This window comes from Hydra vulgaris, chromosome 12, assembly GCF_038396675.1.
Source record: "Hydra vulgaris chromosome 12, alternate assembly HydraT2T_AEP".
Classification (NCBI taxonomy): Eukaryota; Metazoa; Cnidaria; class Hydrozoa; order Anthoathecata; family Hydridae; genus Hydra; species Hydra vulgaris.
In genome coordinates this window covers 55,858,356-55,878,819 of record NC_088931.1, presented here as the reverse complement: position 1 = coordinate 55,878,819, position 20,464 = coordinate 55,858,356, and the positions used below count along the sequence as shown (strand labels likewise).

The 20,464-nt window shown below is 26.9% G+C and overlaps 1 protein-coding gene across 2 annotated transcripts in view; it reads left to right on the top strand.

Moving 5' to 3' along the window:
- Positions 1-18,859, top strand: part of LOC100199910 (histone deacetylase 1) — a 31,219-nt gene extending 12,360 nt beyond the window's left edge. Inside the window, exons 4-16 of one of the 2 annotated variants that reach the window (XM_065813779.1) lie at positions 6,095-6,169; positions 6,326-6,606; positions 7,132-7,224; positions 9,473-9,581; positions 12,847-12,987; positions 14,206-14,314; positions 15,731-15,789; positions 16,060-16,137; positions 16,642-16,846; positions 16,932-17,003; positions 17,165-17,242; positions 18,326-18,372; positions 18,477-18,859. In XM_065813779.1, coding sequence (XP_065669851.1) covers positions 6,095-6,169; positions 6,326-6,606; positions 7,132-7,224; positions 9,473-9,581; positions 12,847-12,987; positions 14,206-14,314; positions 15,731-15,789; positions 16,060-16,137; positions 16,642-16,846; positions 16,932-17,003; positions 17,165-17,242; positions 18,326-18,372; positions 18,477-18,523 — 1,394 coding nt within the window. In that variant the 3' untranslated portion in view covers positions 18,524-18,859. The remainder of the gene's footprint in view (positions 1-6,094; positions 6,170-6,325; positions 6,607-7,131; positions 7,225-9,472; positions 9,582-12,846; positions 12,988-14,205; positions 14,315-15,730; positions 15,790-16,059; positions 16,138-16,641; positions 16,847-16,931; positions 17,004-17,164; positions 17,243-18,325; positions 18,373-18,476) is intronic. The other variant, XM_065813780.1, reaches the window with a different exon arrangement.
- The last annotated feature ends 1,605 nt before the right edge of the window (positions 18,860-20,464 follow it).

Here is a 20,464-nt window from a genome sequence, read left to right as displayed (position 1 = left end):
TAAAGTTCACCAGCCACTGTGAGCCCCATGCTGTAGCAGAAATGAGATCCTTTTCAAGCTCAGATGCTTCCTCCATGCAATCAGAGAGTTTTGGCTTCTTATCATGACAAGAATAAATGGTAGTATCATCAGCGAACAATGCCACCTTAGATGTGAGAAAATCTGGAAGATTATTAATGTAAATTAAAAAGAGGATAGGACCAAGGATTGAACCTTGAGGAGCCCCTGAAGTTACAGAATATGAAGAAGAGTGCTGTTCATCGAGGACTACTTTTATACTACAATTGGAAAGAAAGGATTCAATATTCTTAAAGATGTCACTAAATACACCGTAAGAAGAAAGCTTATGGAGAGAATGTAAATTATGTTAGTGTATTTTACAAATAGAGTGCTCAATGTTCTTAAAGAACAGAGCAATAATAAATTAGTAAAAAACACTTATCTAACTTTTTTCTTCAACTTGAAGTTTCACCATTGCTGGATCATCAGGAAGAGTTACTAAATCTCAAAAAAAATTCAATTTATAGAAAAAAATATTTTACAGGAAGTTATAAATTATAGTAAAAAATTTTTTAATTACTATATTTTTTTGGTTAACGGGAAGTTAGAGAAAGTAATTGTTAAACAAATTTCTTTGGAATAGGGATAGTTTAATTTGGTCATTTGTTTTTATAAGTTTTTAAGAGGTATTTATTTTTGTGTCAACATTTAGAATTAATTCAGATTTTTTATTTAATAAATTTTCCTGATTTAAATGAGTAATTATTTCAAATTTTTCTTGTAAACATAGCATACATTTTTTAGAAATGTTATCATAGGCATATTTTAGAATAGACCATTGTAAATTAAAATTTTTTTTTTTTTTTTTTTTAATCCCAAATATATTTTGACAGCATAAGTCTCTTTTGAATATTTTTTGTGTTTAAACGATTGTTTGTGGTTGGCATAACGTTTTTTCCATTCCCCTCGGTTAAGCCAATATATTGTTTATCAGGGTTATTTTGTGAGGAAACAATGCGCTTGTAAATTACATTTTTCGAAAGGCATTTTCCATTTAGAGGACAATCTATTTTTTGTTTACAATTACAATAATCAGTGTTTTTTTCTTTTGTATGTTCATTTTTATTAATTAACGCGTAGTTGTGGCCTTTTATAATTCTTTTTAAATTTTTTGTACAACTATAACTTACTTTAATGGTATTTCTGTTAAAAATCTTATGTAATTTATTAGAGGGAGGAAAATGTTTGTCTACTAATTTTAGAAAAATTTTTCCTATATTTGTTGAAACATTTTTGCTGTACGGGGGAACCAAATTATGTTTCTATTTCTATTACGCTCTTTTGCAATTTTCTTTTCAAATTTTAGCTTGAAATTTTGAAAGCCACTTTTTTTAAGGGCATCTTCATAAACACGTTTAGAGGAGTTAAAAATATTTTCATTAGAAGAGTTTTGGTTTAGCCAATTGTTAATTGAAATTGGAATTTGTTTTAGAATTTGAGGGGGATGGTTCGAATTTACATTAATATACAATAATTCGTCATTAGGCTTTTTGTAGGGCTTATAGCAACTTTCTGAGAGGTTAAATGTGACATCAAGAAAATTCACTATTTTTAAATTTGTTTATTTCAATTTGGAAGCCAATGTTTTTAAAAACTTTAATAATATCTTTTCTAATTTTATCGAGTTGTAGCCCTGATTTTTTATGCATTATTATTAAACCGTCATCTTTAATTTTTGTTTGGTGATTGTCTATATATAGAACTTTGCCAGTAAAAAGTTTCATAATTTGTTTTAACTGTCTACGCTACTTTCTATGCCTACAAAGTTAATGTAATTTATCGTATTTTTAAAAAAAAGTGAAATTTTAACAGGCTGCTGCAAGTGCTCAAATAACTTTTAACACACAACTTTAATTTTTTCCACAAGTAGTTACTCTAAGTACACAAAAGTAACAAAAAATTGGCACAGCTTGTCTGTTGGCATTGGACTGTAGCACATTAAAGTTTCCAAAATTTTTTCTAATATTGTGTTATTTAACAACTTTGAGGTACAAAAACTCAAAAACTGTTTAAAATCAGTCAAAAACACTTACAAAAATAGATAATTTGAGTGAAAAACTATTACCCTAAAAAATTTCAGGTGATCATCTATTTTGTTTAAAAAGTTATGATCTGGTAAAAATCAAAAAAATCTACTGTAAGGTTTAGATACTAAAATTTTTCTGATTTCGGTCAATATTAATTCAATTATAACTTTTGAACGGTTTGGTCAATCAAACTGAAATTTTCAGGATTGTGTTTTTTTCAAAATTGAAGCAAATTTGAGGTCGTACCCTGGGGCACTTTTGAAAAACTAGGTGATTTCATATGGAATAACTCTTTCTCTCTCTCTCTCTCTCTCTCTCTCTCTCTCTCTCTCTCTCTCTCTATATATATATATATATATATATATATATATATATACAAACTTTGTCATGCATATATATGTGTGTGTATACATATATATAAATATATATATATATATATATACACACATATATATATGCATGTATATATATATATATACATATATATATGCATGTATATATATATATGCATATATATACATAGATATATACATATATATATATATATATATATATATATATATATATATATATATATATATATATATATATATATATATATATATATATATATATGTATATAAATTAGTAAAAAACACTTATCTAACTTTTATCTTCTACTTTAAGTTTCATCATTGCTGGATCATCAGGAAGAGTCAAGCAATGGTGAAACTTAAAGTAGAAGATAAAAGTTAGATAAGTGTTTTTTACTAACTTATTATTGCTCTGTTCTTTAAGAACATTGAGCACTCTATTTGTAAAATACACTAACATAATTTACATATATATGTATATGTTTATCTAAATATATTATGTTAATTTACCTCCCCAAGGCCGAGAAGGCCACAACAGTCAAGGAGGTTACTTTAGTTGTAGTTATGACTCTCTCTCGACTTTATAACTCCAAAACACGAACCCCGATGAACAGGGCTGCTGCACAGAGAAATAAGTACATATATATATATATGTATATATATATATATATATATATATATATATATATATATATATATATATATATATATATATATATATATATATATATATATATATATATATATATATATATATATATATAGATACATACATACATTCATACATACATACATGCATGCATGCATACATACATACATATATGTATGTATATATGCATTCACATATATACAACTCGTAAAGGTTGTCCAAAAGTTTTTCAATTATCTGTTGACAAAAAAACATCGAGATTTCCTGCCCAAGCTAAAACCTTGAAATGATATAACTGCACTTCTTGCATGCTCTGCTTATTTAAGTCATTTGATGTATGTACCTTTTTCACATGTTTTGCATATTTAAGTCACTCTATGTATGTTCACTCCTCGCATGTTCTACCTATTTCAGTTGAAGTATGTGCACTCTTTTGCATCAGTCCCAAAGTAAATTAGTCAATTAAAGGAAAAATATAGCCAAAACATTTTCTAAAAATTTAACTTTTTTTGTACTATAAGGTAGAAAATAAACTTTTTAATTTTAATTTAATAGTTCAGTAAACTAAAGATTGACAGGTCTGCAGAAGATTTATTTAGAAACACACCTGACAATCTTTAGTTTACTGAACTATTAACTTAAAATGTTGATTTTCTACTTTTTTGTACAAAAAATATTATATTTTTTAACAAATGTTTTTGCCATATTTTATTTTCTACAGAGAGTTTCAATATTTAGCAATGCGTTTGTCAATTGTAATTAAATCAAGCTTTTTATCCTAAAGAGTATTTCCTGATTAAAGGAGCGGAATGTTTTTTTTAAAAGATAAAATTTTTTTATATAAAAGTAAAATAACATAAAGTACTAATATTTCATTTGCATTGCCACCCTTGTCCTCTCACATATATAGTATATTTTTATATTAATATTAAACAAAGTTATATTGTAAGTTATTTTTTCAGTTTTATTTTAAAAAACATTTTATTCAAAAAAAAGATTTAAAAAAAAATACAAACCCACAACCAATCTTAGCCGATTTTAAAAATAAAAAAATGTATTTTAAAAGAGAACAGATTATATTTCAAAAAAAAATTACAAACCCACAAGCAATATTTGCCTATTTTAAAAATGAAAAGATTTGTTATTAAATAAAGATTACTTTTATAAACAAACCCAACCCGCATGCAGTTTAGTAGCAAATTTCTATAAAAAATGTTATATAAATATTCTTGTGCACCAAGGACGACTAAGAAAGTTGAGGAAGAGTTCATATCAAGTGAAAGAATATAGTCAACATCAAGGAAAAACTCGAATCTTTACAGTTAAGCTGGATCTCAAAGTTATATAATGAAAACAAAAACAGGGCCTGGAAAGATTCAGCTTCCTACATACTCAATCAATACCGAAACGCTAATCAAGGAAACCTTGTCCTTCTCACATCACACTCATACGAATCTTTAAAAACTCTACCTCCGTATTACCAACAAACAATGAAAAATTGGAATAAATTTTACCTAAAACACAATAACCATAACAATCTCACGATCGAAGAAGTACTAATGCAACCAATATTTTATAACCCATACATACACAACAAAAGTCAAACTATGAAACTAACTTCAGAATCCATAAATAATAACATAATTAAGCTAGGGGACATATCAAAAGTATTTGTCCAGGGCTTTCTGGAAAGCCAAGTTATTGGTATAAAACAACACCTCTTAACAACCATAATAAAGTCACTACCACCCCAATGGAAAAACATCATAAACACCCAAAGTCGTTGTGCATAAGCACCAAAAATAACCGTCGACTACGATTCCTTGACTTGACTCCTAAAGCAATTTACAACACTTCCCTAAGTAACAACGGTAAAAGTACACCCAATAAATTTTACAGATGGAATAACATTTTCAACAGTATGAATAATACCTCAACAAAAGAATGGGCCCATTTGTTTATATCCATACACAAAAACAAAAGCAACAACAAAGCCGATGAAATAAAGTATAAGCTAATACATTTTTTACTACCCACCAATACATTTAAAAAAAAAAGAGGCTATATAGCAGATGATCTCTGCCCACAATGTATGAAGAAATCAGAAAATTAAAAGAATTTTGTCAGAAGAATTCCAAATTTCTATAATTAATAATAAAAAGATTTCTTTTCTACAGGAATGCAGAAATATCTGGAGCGGAGAAAATAATATTAATCTAGAAATAGATAACAAAGTTCTTATAAAGGCTGATATATTTTTATGAAAATTTCTTTTTTAAGTTTTTCTTTTTCATTTTTTTCGTTTTGATTTCTTCGATTTTTAAGTTTTTCGCTTTTTCGTTTTTCGATTTTTTATATAGTGGATTTTTTTATTGTCTTAAACGTGAGCTCCCTGGGAGTCTGTCTTAATGTATTTTAATAGTGGAACAGTAGATCACCTTGTACTTTTATTTATTTACTACTGTAACATTAGTACCTCTGTAGGGCAAACGCCCGAGGAGAATAAACTACAATACGATATCAAGTGAAAGAAAAGTTTAAAAAAATAAGTTAAAACTGAAATTACATCACATAAAATTAAGTAGAAAAAAAAACAACAGTATAAGACAAAATAAAGATAACATTCTGCATTAAAATAAAATAAAATTCAAGTTAATTGAGTTTATGTTTTTGAGGTAATACCACATTTATAATCTTTTTTCATGCAGAATGTTTTTGACATTTATATATATTGTTACATATTGACTAATTTATATATATATATATATATATATATATATATATATATATATATATATATATATATATATATATATACACATATATATATATATATATGTATATATGTGTATATATATATATATGTATATATGTGTATATATATATGTATATATGTGTATATATATATATATATGTATATATATGTATATATATATGAACACTAAGTTACCTGTTTTAATGTACTTGGTATTTTACTAAACTTGTTTTAATGTATTTACAATTAGTTAATGTTGGAGAAGATTGTCCGGTGTTTGATGGCTTATATGAGTTTTGTCAGATTTCAACAGGGGGTTCTGTTGGTATGTTATACTGTATTAATATGATAAGTGTATTATTATACAATTTCATGTATTTATATTAATTATAAGTCATGTTTTCCATATTTTGAGTTTAAAATAAAGTAAAATTAATAATTTATTTTAATAATATATATTTATATACTTTTTTTGAACTAGCTGGAGCAGTAAAACTTAATAAGCAACAAGCTGATATTGCAGTAAATTGGGCTGGTGGACTTCATCATGCAAAAAAGTCCGAAGCATCTGGATTTTGTTATACAAATGATATTGTTCTGGCAATCCTTGAACTTTTAAAGTATCATCAACGTGTGTTATATGTTGATATAGATATTCATCATGGAGATGGGGTTGAAGAAGCATTTTATACCACAGATCGTGTTATGACAGTATCTTTTCATAAATATGGTGAATACTTTCCTGGAACTGGTGATTTACGAGTATGAAGATTTAATTTAGTTAATTTCATTAATTGAAGACATAAGTGAATAAAGACGATAAATTACAATAATAAAAGTTTTAACTTTTATTATTATACACAGATAAAGGTTATAAAAAACACTCTTTCACATGAACTTAATAAGATTGCACAAAAATGTGCTGAAGTACTATTTTCACAGTGGGTGAAAGAGTTACATTACAAATCAATTCACAACAATAAATAACATGAATGCAGTTTACTTAGGGACTTTATTACAATCATCCATTAGATTACAATAATGCGTTTTTAATTATTCATCCGTTTGATTACTATAATGCTCCATAAATGTAAAAAAAATCTTTGCTATAGAAAAATCTAGAATGTATAAAATGTATTTAAAACTTTAACTCAAAATATCTCACTTTGTGTTTATGTAACTTAATGCCTTCATCCACTTGTGTCTTCAAATTTATATTTGTAGTAAAGAAAATATATTTTTTCTTTAGATTTGTCTTTATTTTTATTTTGAGTATTTATTATTTAGGATATTGGTGCTGGAAAAGGAAAATATTACGCTGTAAACTTTCCTCTACGTGATGGAATTGATGACGATGCATATGAAAAGATATTTCAGCCTGTAATTATTTTATTTATTTTTTTTACTATTAGGAATAATAGTAATTAAATACTGTTATAGGTATATTTAAAAAAATATGAGTGTTCTGCCAGTAGTTGATATTTATAAACTGGATATGTTTTGTAAATTGCTAATTATGGGTTATAACTAAAAAATGGTAATAATTTTTAAGATGCATAACTCTCTTGGTTTATGAGAAGAAAAACCTCATTTAAAAAAAAAAAGTATTTTTGGTGGGCAATTTATTTGCACATTAATTTTTTTTCAATTAAACCATTGCTTCTTACATAGTCTAATCGGCACAGAGTTGACTCATAAATGCGCTGTACAAGAGATTTTTCAATTTTAGAAAGGCAATACTCTGTTGTACAATTACTCAAGATTATCAGCTTTTCAATTATTCTCATACACTTTTCCTTTGAGAATATTCCAATAATTCTCAATCCGATGACATTAGGCACGATGATATTTAGGCACTGCAGGGTTATTTTCTCTTGACAAAAATGATCTTTTTCTCATTCATTTAGTATTGTACAGATTTTGCGTAATGAGATGATGCTAGATAAGACCAAAAATGTATTTGCCATCAGAATGATGCTTTTTGATGAATGGAATTAGTTTATTCTTGATACAATCATTTTTGTAGACTTCTTAGTTGATTGCCACTTTCTTTAAATATTGGTGAAGATATTCCTTTATTGGAAAAACAAATCCAAATGAGTAATTTCTTTTCATATTTTGCAGTGGGGTTGAATTTGACACTTGTTGGTGTTTGAGAAACATCACTTGAATAATTAATATCATTTCCATTAATCAAAGAGTGTTTAAATATGAAGTACAACTTGTCGTCAAGGATTAACAATTTATCGTCAGGAATTCGATACAGTTCACTGCACTTCGTTCAAGCTGTCTTTATTTGGTCACAAGTTCTTAATGGAATCTTCTTCTTCTTTGTCCTGATTAAGGACTTTTTTTTAATGTTTTATTGATATATCTCTAAAGAGCTAGTGTCTCTTGTGCCATCTACTAAAATTCATTTTCGTGTTACTCGTCATTCAATTAAGTCTCATCCTTTTTCTGTAACTGTTCCTAAGTGCCCTAAAAACTCTTATTCCTCTAGTTTTTTTCCTCGAACATCAGTTTGTTGGAATTCGCTTCCTTTATCTTGCTTTCCTGATTCATATAATTTGCAATCCTTTAAGTCGTCTGTCAATCGTTATCTTGCTCTACAATCTTCATTTTTCTCTTCTTGTAACTTCCAATTCTATATAGTGGTTGTTTGCAGCCTTGTTAGAAATGAAGATGCTTAAAAAAATATATACTTGGGTGTACTCAAGTTTCCAAGCTGCTTGTTCCTTTTTGTTGTTATTTTAGCAATCCTATCACTTTCAGGGACCCTCTGGTGCCCAGAATTGTTTTCAGTGCGTTGAATAATAGTATAGATGGTTTTAATAGAAACTTTTTCAGCCAGAAAGTGTTCAACTGTAATTTTTCCCCTTTAGATTGATTTTTCAAATGGAAGCTATACAAACATTCTTGACGGGCTTCTTGTTTCTCTTTCATTTTTCTCTGTAACAATAAATTATTTTAATTTAAAATAAAACTAATTTTGTAGAGAATTGAAACTGCTAAATCCTAGGTAAGATTACAACCATAATTAATACAAAGTATGTTACATAACTTTGTCTTCAAATTCATTACCGTTTTTTAGTTATAACCCGTTATTAATTATACTTTTCATATTTTGTGTGCATTAGCCACAGAAAAATTTATTATTATAGAATACAAATCAAGATTTTATGCAAAAATTAAGTACTATATATTGGTCGGAGTCAGGGTTGGGGTCAAATACATATTTGTATTTGAAATTGTATTTGTATTTTATATTTACGGACAAAATTAGTGTATTTGTATTCATATAGTATTTGATTAAAAAATGCCATTTACATATATTTGTGAAAATTCTTATACAAATATATGTAAATGGCATTTTACAAATGCAAATACAAATATAGTTAGGTTTAGAAACCTAAACCTAACTTACTAAATATTAGTAAATTAGATTTAGGTTTCTAAACCTAACTTACTAATATTTGTTATTGTATTTGAAAAATGCTAATTACATATATTTGTATATGAATTTGTATTTGACCCCAACCCTGGTTGAAGTGCAAAGAATTTTAATATGAAAAAAGTATTAAGTTTCTGCTATACATCTCTGCAAAAATTATTTCTGCTATTTTTTTAGATAATAACTAAAGTAATGGAAGTTTATCAACCTAATGCTGTTGTGTTACAGTGTGGTGCTGATTCATTGTCAGGAGACCGGCTTGGTTGTTTCAATTTATCATTAAAAGGTTGAAGTTATCAAAGTATTTGAATAAGATCTAAAAATAATTATTTTTTTTAATGAAAAAAAAACGTCTTTTTATATTTACTTTGTGAAATAAATGTATGATGGTAATAAATCTCAAAAACAAAGTTTTTTGTTTGTATGTCTGCACATTTTGAGTATTAAAATAAAAAAATATAAGGAAAACATAGTTTAGGCACATGTTGTTAACAGCAGAAAGAAAATAATGAAAAACATTAGTTCAAGTAAGTTATTTTCACCTAATAAATTTCTACAGGGAAAAAGGAAGATTACTTAATTTTTGTTAAAGCTTGCCTGCTCCATTATTTTTATGTTGAAGCTTGTCTTCATTATTTTTTATTGGAGTTTGTAATGAAAATAAAAACTACAAATTTATGGTATAATGAAACACTCATTTTACAAAATCAACGATTCAAATACAAACAATTTATGTGCACTTTAGCATTTGTTGTCATTTTAAGACCTTTTTTTAAAAACTGTAGTTAAGTAAGCAACAAATGTATTTCATTTTTTTCTTTTAATAAGCAACTGAATTTTTTTGATTTTATATCAATGAAGCAAAGTTTGTTTTAAATAAACTTTTATTATTTTTAATGTAGTAAGTTTTTTATTAACAACATTTATTTTTATAAGAAAATCAACGTATCAAAAAATTTTGATGAATCAATACTTTATACCCCAACAACATCAGATATTATTATTTATTTTTTTTTGCTGTATAAAATCTCCTGAAGGTAGAGGTAGCAAAGTCGTGGAGTGGAGGCTTATTTTTACTTATCTTTTAATAATATTTTTACATATTTTTTTAACTTAAAAGCAGTATAACTTAATACCAAAAGAATGTCCAGAAAAAGTTAAATTTAAAATAAATCAATAATTGTTTTTAATTTGTGTAAAAAAAAAGCAAAAGTTTTTTTATACAAAAAAATTTTTTAATAATATAAGGAAAAGGTCATTGATATAAAATACATAAAAAGTACAAGAAAAAGTTTATTGATTAAAAATATAAATCAAAAAGATCATGAAAAATAAAGTGAGTTTTTTTAGTTCAAGTTAAACTGTTAAGGCTTTGTTCAAGTTAAATATTTGAGGTTTTGTTAATCTTGAAAATAGTTTAAATAACATCAAAATCATTCTACTCTTTATTAAGATCATGTAGCAATTTTTCAAAAATTTTGTGTTAATTGCCATAAGTTAGTTGTTTATTGATGGTTTTTTTGATGCTGATTTAAAGTGTGAATTGGTTTTCAAGTATCATCAATCATTACAAAAATATGCCATTGGTTGTATTGTCAATTATTACAAAAATATGCCATTGGTTGTATTGTCGATTTTTACAAAAATATGCCATTGGTTGTATTGTTGATTATTACAAAAATATGCAATTGGTTGCATCATCAGTTATTACAAAAATATGCAATTGGTTGCATCATCAGTTATTACAAAAATATGCCATTAGTTGCATCATCAAATATTCCAAAAGTATGACAATTTTAATAATTCCACAAAGTTTAAAATTTTGATAATGGCAGCACTGAAACTTCTGTTTCAATCTTGCTTTAAGTTTCATTGAAAATTTAAAGAATTAGATAATAAAAGGGGCTAAGTTTAGTTTACAGACATAAAACACTACATATGATATGTGTAAGTTGTCAACATACTCTGAAAAGTTTGTTGAGAGGTTATGGCAGCCAAAACACCATTTGATAGCTATTACTTTTGTATCATTGATGTTACAAAATATAAAAAACGAAGGGAAGACACTCATTGCAATAACCAGACATACCATCTTTATCACAACCGGTACCAGATAGATGACATTGTAAATGATATGGTTTTATTATTAGTAGTTTCAAATCTCAGAAAACCTTTATCCAGAAGCAATTTAAGCAATTATGATATCAAATTCAGTTTATTCAAAGATTAATTACGAACAATTTTGTTTTTTCTTTTGTGCGATTCCTAGAATCTAGAGAGAACCAAAGAGCTATCTTGATAACTTACTTTTGTATCATTAATGTTACACAATACAGAAAAACAAAGGGAAGACACTCATTGCAATTACCAGGCATACATACATGATGACAGTCTACCAGTGTGAGTTCTATCATCAAATGTAAGTAGCTTGACTACTTGTAGCCTAATGTTATATACTTAATTCATTGAGGCAATGTAAATCAATATAAATAAATGCATGTCAACCATTGAAGTTGTTCTTCTGCAGTGATGCGAGTGGCATGTTTCTTGCTTTAGGACTTAAATGTGTTCCAGTGAATGGTGATTGTTTACAGACAGTTTAACAAGGAGTTTAATAGCAGTGTTTTTTCATAAAGCATCCATCAATGCCTCTTGCTCATTCTGAAAAGAATGATTATGTCAAGAATTTTCCTTATAAAATAAATTATAAAGTATTCAAATGGGATTTGTGGTGATCTTTTATTGTTGTCTTTTTCACTTGGGTTGCAAAAAAAAAATGTTGCAAGGCAGTTTTTAGTTGATTTTGAAACAGTTTTGTTTCTGTTGCTTCACATTAAGCTGGAATTGGCAAAGCAGTTTATAATGGCTCTAAACCATGGAAAACTTTTCAAAAAATTTGACTTATGTTTCCAAAATTCGCTAAAGCTAGGATCAAAGGTGGCATAAATAATGGTTCCTGATAAATTTTACGCTAATGTCTAAAAAACTTAAAAGTGTGATTACTTAAGAGAATTTACCATTCCTTTATTAAGAGGAATTTTGAGAAACCTTAAAGCCAGTAGTTACAAAGATCTGGTCAATATACTTCTCCGCAATTACTACTTACACTCTTTTTTAGAAATATTTGAGTTGTTGCAAAGAGCAAGTTTTGCAATGATGGAAAATATTTTAGTTGTTGCAAAGAACAAGTTTTGCAATGATGGAAAACATTTTTGAAATCAAATTGAAACCTACATCAAAAGCAATCAAGAAATTTTAATAAACGAAACTACTGTTGCATGGTGTAATTTACAAAAAAAAAATTTTTTATCAAAAGTTAGTTCAATTTTAGTTAAAAAAACATCAGTCAAGAAATAACATAAATCACGTTTATGTATAGTATTTATATACAGCTTATATTTTGGAACTGTTTATCTGCAGTTCTATATATTTTATATGTATATAGATATTTGATTAATCACAAATCTTCATTTAGTTTTAAACACAAAATTTTTAACATTTTTCTTTCAAAGAAAGTAGTAAACAATAATGTTTTTTATTCTTTTTTATAGGACATGCATCATGTGTAGCATTTATTAAAAAGTTTAACCTTCCATTGCTAATGCTTGGTGGAGGTGGATACACAATCCGTAATGTTGCACGGTGCTGGACATATGAAACATCGGTTGCACTTGATGCTGATATACCTAATGGTAATTTGAATATATTATCTTTATTTTGTTAGTAAAGAGTCATCAATTAATCATGTCATGCTCTAGAGGGAGGGGGTTTTGTAACCACTCATACGAGACTTGTTGCTAAAGAGTTACAAAGTTGTGACAAGAGGGGGGAAGGAGGTCAAAAAGTGTCAAAAATTGCATGACATAATTTATGAACGACATAAATTACATCACACAATTACATTATGGATAATGGTTTCTATAGTAATGTAAATTTTAATGTAACCAAATAAAAATTTTGTATACATTTTATATATAGGAAATTGTCAAAATTTTTGTCATTAGACCTGGTTATGAAAACTGTAATTGATGGTAAATGACAAAAAGTTTTAAAAGCTTGTTATTTTCCTTAAAATTTTACTTTGTTATTTTTCTTACTAATTTTACTATTGTTACTCAAACCATTTGGATATATATATATACACACACACACACACACACACACACACACACATACATACATACAGCCCTCAGAATTGGGAACCTCAATCTGTTAGAGATCGGCATCAGGTTGGCAAAAAAAAATTTGATACCAAGGTTTTACGATAACACATAGAATTAAGGTCACGATTTTTTGCTGACCTTAAACACTTCTAGGTCGGCATTGCCAAATGCTGATCCTAATTCCGAGGGCTGTATATAAGTAAGCACACACACATATAAATACACACTTTTACCATTTTAGATGTTTATACTATTTTAATTTTGGCCAATTTAAGTTTTAAATTATCAGTTTGAATCCAGCAGTTTTTTTTTAGAAAAAGAGTAATGATTTTTTGAATGAATTTTATTTTGCTGTAATAAAAGGTCTTCATGTTTAGATAGTACTTGTTATGTCCCAGCTCAATGTATGTACTGAAGTCCTACTTACTGAATATAATATTTGTATATAGCTATTTTAGTATGTCATCAATGACATTTCATGCAAGGCTAAGTAAGCAAAGATGTTTGCAATAGACCAAGATGTTTACAAAAACAAGAATTTATTTATTATAAATGTCTATAATAAATAGTTTCTGTCTAAATCCAAATGCTTATTGAAGTCCTTGTATAATATCATTCCAATATAATCTTATCAAGTGTTTTGTGTAGACCTAAATATGCAATATTATTTTAGATATGTAAGTATTAACTCAGTGATATTTCATTATATTAATTTTAACTTTTAAATATTTTTTTCATAAAATTAAGAACTACCCTACAATGATTACTTTGAATATTTTGGACCTGACTTCAAGTTGCATATTCAACCATCAAATATGCAGAATCAAAACACTACAGATTATCTAGATAAAATCAAGTTAGTTTTTTATTATTTCATTTTTGTTATTGTAACTAATAATTAGTTATTAATTACTATATTAATTTTTAATTTTATTTTTAGGAAAAATTATTCTTTTTTAATAGTTTGCATTACCGGTAGTTTAAAGTCTGGTCATTAAAGTTTAAACACAATAACTGACTTAAAGTATTTTACTGTAAAAAATTTTATAATTTATTTTATTTTTTTATACAAAGACAGATAAAAGATTTATAATGTTACGAACATATAGAAATAATGACGATTAGTAACTGACGAACATATAGAAATAATCACGATTAGTAACTGATTTTACCAGACACTAGTTTTAAAACAAACTTGATGTATATTCTATAAGAAATGAGTAAATCAGAAAATAAGGTAATTAATAAAAGATAATGAAAAAAGCTAAATATGGTAGTATTTATGTAAATATGGTAGTATTTATGTAAATATGGTAGTATTTATGTAAATATGGTAGTATTTATGTAAATACGGTAGTATTTATGTAAATACGGTAGTATTTATGTAAATATGGTAGTATTTATGTAAATATGGTAGTATTTATGTAAATATGGTAGTATTTATGTAAATACGGTAGTATTTATGTAAATATGGTAGTCTTTATGTAAATATGGTAGTATTTATGTAAATATGGTAGTATTTATGTAAGTATGGTAGTATTTATGGATATAGAAATATTGAAGCAACATAATTTTCTCAAAAGATAACTGTCTCTGCAATTAAATAGTTAAGAGTTAGCAATTAGTAGTATTTCTTTATGTTGTTACCTGTTAGTGTAGTTCTAAACGAACAATGTTAAATCTTGTGATAGGTTGACTCTCAAGTAATATTGTTTATATAGTTTATATACTGTAAACAGTATTGCGCCAATATTGTTTCCTACTCAAGAAGCTTTGACAACATTTTATGGCAGTGTATTTTATATATATTATGGACCAAAAATTCTTTCAAATATTTTAAGCTATCGCCATAAGTAAAATTCGATTTGAAGACAATTTTCTTTAGATTCAGTTTTATCATAACCAAAGGAAATTTTATATAGTTGTATCATGCCACCTCATTGTTTTCTTTTAAATTGTTATTTATAAACTATAATTAAAAAGTGAAGCTTCTTTTTTTTTCTTATAATTCGTGTTTTTTTTTTTAAATAAATAATTTATGCGGAAATTAAAACTAAATTAACAGTTGTTGCTTTAAAATTATGTGGCTTGTAATATCACGGTTGTAAATTACAACATTAACATGCAATGTTGGTGATGTAAATTGTGTTTACAAAAGTTATTTTTCTATAACATCAATATCTGTAGAATGGCAATAAATATTAAATTTTTTATTACTTTTTATTACTATTAATGTTATAAAAATAAATTAAGTACAAACCTTTTTATTTAGAACTCGGCTATATGAAAATCTTAGAATGATACCTCATGCTCCTGGTGTTCAGATGGCACGTAAGAATTTTATTGACATTCTAAATATCAACAACAAATACCATTCGTTGTTTTTATACCATAGTTTTAGTACTAAAACTATTGGATAAAATCAGTTTTTTACTAGTCATTGGTATAAACAGCTAAATAGATCATTTTAAAATTTCTTTGATAATAGTTGATTGCTACCAGCAATGAATGCTACAAAAAAGAACAATATTTTTTATACTATTCAGACAACATTTCATAACTATAAAAAAATATTCAGTAAAAATATCAAATATTTTTTAGCTATTCCTGAAGATGGAGTTCATGAAGAAAGTGATGATGAGGAAGAAAATGCCAAATCCTCTGACCAAAGAATTTCAAGTAACATTTTTTTTATATGCGTTTGAAAAAGTTTCTCATTTAAAGTTTATTTTTATAAAAATCTCATTAAAAATTCATTTAAATACATTTTTCATTAATAGTTTTTAATAATATCTTTATGGTAAGTTTGAAAAAACTGTTAATTGTTAATACAATTAAAAATTTTTTATTTGATAATTAAGAATTGTGAGTTTGGCAAATAAAACAAAAAGCAAGTACTTTGAAATAAGTTTTTAATTGTATATATTAAATTTCAAATTGTTAGAAAATTATAAAATTCTAATGACGCATGTTGTATAATGAGTTTCTAATTGTTGATAAATTATAATAAGTTCCTAATAAAATAGAATTTGGAATAAATTTCTTCTTAACATTACTTTATAGTAAATATAGTTAAAATAATACCTTAATAGTTTTAATATTAAAAATAATCAAGCTTTTTGACCAGTTAAATAGCCTTTCAGACCACAAAAGTTTGCTCAATTACAAGTTTTTGTTGTTTAGTAAGAGCATCTGATAAGCGTATTGTGAATGAAGCTGAATATTCAGACTCGGAAGATGAAGGAGAAGGCCGCCGTGATGAAAAGTCTTATAAAACACCAAGGAAAAAAATTAAACCAGGAAGCCCAATTACTACCATGGTTATGGATTCAATAAAAACGACAGAGAAAGAAGTTTCGAATCAACCCATTAAAGATAATGAGAACGGGTAAAAACAAATTACTTTAAATTATTATTTTAAGATGTTTTTTTTTAAGTTAAGATTTTTTTGTTTGCAACATTTTAAATTTTAGAAGTTCATCAGACAATTCTTTATCAGAAGTTCCTGGAAAAGCTGATTTAGCTGTCGGCACTACACCTAATAGGTATAGATTTTAATTTAATATTTTTTTTAAATGCCTTATTAATTAATTTTGTTATATTCATATATTTACCTAATAAAATTTTGAAATTTTTAGATTGAGTTCTAATTTAAAAAAAAATTATTTTGAAAGCATATTTGAAAATAATTGTTGAAATTTTTTAGTGAAGGATTGGTTTCAATTATCAATAACCAATCAAAACCAGATATTGAAGCCATGGAAATCGATCAATCTGTTGAAAAGTAAATAACTGTGTTCTATAAAATTTAGACCGACCAAATAACTTTAAAAAATTTATTTCATAACATCCATGCCATGCATCCTATGGTATCAGTTGTTTTTCAATCAATGGTGTTCAAATTATTTTGACATCATAATAGCAGTACAAAAAAAGAAGATAAACAAAAATTTTCTTTCCTTTAGATTTTGTTTTTAGATTCATAAGAATAATTTTCTTTTAAATTCTTGTTAGGAAATGCTACAAACAGCATAAATAGTTAATAACACCTTGATTGTTATTAAGAATGTCACCTTAAAAAAACTAAACAATTATAATTTTATGTTAGTATTACTTGATTTAGTTTTAACACAAGCGTTTGTGACTTTTAAATCGATAACCATAATGAAAAATCCAATTCTGAAATCCTGTACTGCTTTGATTGGATGTTTTGAAATATACTTACGAAAGACAATTACTTATCTATACAAACTCAAACACCTGCAATTTTAAACAAATCCCATCTAAGTCATCTATTATCATTTGTGCATTTCTTAGACCCTGTTGTGAATGTTGCTTTTACAGTTTTGTTTTGGTAGAATTTGTTGTTGTTATAGGAGGTGCGTCAAGTATTTTACGATTAAAATCAATAAATAATTTTATTGATTAAAAAAAAGAATACATTTTTAAGTTATTCTTAGACACTATATGAAACTCACAAAGCCTGTTTTCTATCTATCAAAGTCCATCAAGTATTAAATAATGATTTATCAATTGTTCTTCTATGCTGTATTATGTTCAAAACATTGTTGATAGAGACTTGAGTATTTTCAAATCCTAATTAAGTTCCATTAAAAGAATTTATCAAAATCTATTTATTTTCAGTGTACATGTAAGTACATGTCACAGTGTACATGAGTTCAGTGTTTCATGTACCGTTCTCTATCAAGATTTTTTTGGTTTCTTTAAAGGTTGTAAACGTTAACCGACGAACGAAATTTTCTGGTTTAACAGTTCCAATTCTATAAATTTACCTGACTTAACGTATTAACATTAATTAATCTATTATCTTTATTTAATATAAACTAAAGAATTTGTTTCCACTTAGCTCACTGAATGATCTAGCTAAACACGAAGTTAAAAGTTCTGTTGCAGGTTTGCTTTTCATGTTGTGATTTTCTTTAATGTAATTGTTTTTTATTTTATTTTTTTGGATAATTTTTGTAAATTGATTTGTTAAAAGTTATATCGATTTACAGAGAGTTCTTCAAATACCCAGCCTTCGTTTGAAGATACAAGCACTTGAAAAGTAGATATTGATTTATGTATGGACTGAAGAATGGACTGTTAAGTAAAGATGAAATTGTAAGCAGTTGAAATAATTTATGCTCCTATTTGGTTCAATGTTTCGATTGTGCCAAGTGTGCGTGTAAAGGCATACATTATGAATTAGCAGTTTTCGTATTAAGACATTGCGGAACAAATAAAGTTTTGGATATCGTCGCTGTTTTTGTAAGACATTTTAAATTGAAACTGTTTTAATAAGACTCCGATGCCATAACTTTAGATTTGTAACATTTAATAAAAAAGTCTGTTGAATGTATTTCTAAAATGAATTCTACTTGCGAACTATTTATTTTAATCGCTATTTTTAATGAAAATTCTCTTGCAATCTCCAATAGTTGATGCCCATTTAATAATTGGCCTCTTGGTCTGTAAACTGTATTGAAATGAAAAAAGTTTTAAAAAAGCTGGTCTTGTTATTTTTAACTTTTGTTTTAAGTAGTTTTCTAAAAAAGTCATCTGGTTATAATAATGAACATAATAAATTAAAGAAACTTTTTTTGTAACTTATGCAATAATTTAAATAATGCAGTATTTTTGTCTCCACCTAATTAAATGGCGGAACGAAAATTTGAGACCAATTTTAATGACGTGATTTTCTACAGCCTTGCCTTTTAACTGGCTTGTTACTTCACTGAACTCGGTTTCAAAATTGAAGTTTTACAATAAAAATTTTTGCTTAAGAAGTTGCGAGATTCATTTTGATTGATTTATAATTTTATTTTTCAACTCGTTATCAAACAGATCGGTCAACGTCAGATTTTAACTATAAAGACTTATTTAGTTTTTTCTTTGACTTTGTACTCAGTGGATCCGTCACTGTTTGTATTATTATTGTACTTTATTCAAAAGTCAGAATCGAGGAAGGTTTGATTTTGACGATTCAACGGCGGGTGGGGTAGCAGCTCCCTGCCAAGTGCTTTGATTATATCTCGAACCGGTATTGCTTTGAGTGCAATTGCATTGTCGTGCAACAAAGTTACTTTGTCGAGTCTTTTGGCTCATTCTGGTTGTATTTTGATCAATGTATGTTTCAAATTGACCATTTCATGTCCGGCAACTAAATTAACAGTTTCACCAGGTTTAAGAAGCATACTATACACTACATCTTTCTGATCCCAACAAATACAGAGTATTGCATTCTTGCCAAATCGATCTGGTTTTGCAGTCGATGTCAATAGTTGTCCCGTATTTTTTTTATTTTATATAGGTGGCCCAAGAAGTCCTTACGCTCTTGTCACAGAGCACCGCGGATGAGCATTTAATTGGAAGTTCACGCCTCTTTCCCAACCAACGTCGCTAAACTTGCCCAGAAGTGGGGTTTGAACCACGGATTCTTTAATTCTGAGGCAAGTGTGCTACAACTGTGCCACGGCAGCTCAAACTATTAACTCATGATTTTTTCCGTTTAGGGTTTTTAAAATAAATGCATTTTACAACGCCAGTAACAATTGGATGTTTAAATGATTTTTGTTCGTGTCTTTAAAGCAAAGTTTTACAAATGTTTTTTTGGTTTTCATTCTGTCAATTGTTCAATTTATGTGGCACCAACTTTTCACTCTTATAATCTTTCCCATAGTTTTTAAACGGTAGAAATTGTTGATAAATCTACGTTCTTTATTTCTCACATCAAAATCATTATATCTTAACCCTTAGAACCATTTTTCTTCAATTACAAATAAAAAATTAATAGTGGTAGTTTCATTTATTTCGCCATTAAGAATATATACAACGTACAAATATAACAAAAGGAAATGGCTGGAGCAAGAAGAAGGCATCAATTAGCCTTATCACCGAGCCCCATTACAATCGTATTTTACAAGTCCGTAAAATATTAAAAAATCTTTACAAAACGTCAAGAATAAGAAGTTAAGAAACAAAAAAGTACTAAAAAATTAAAAGT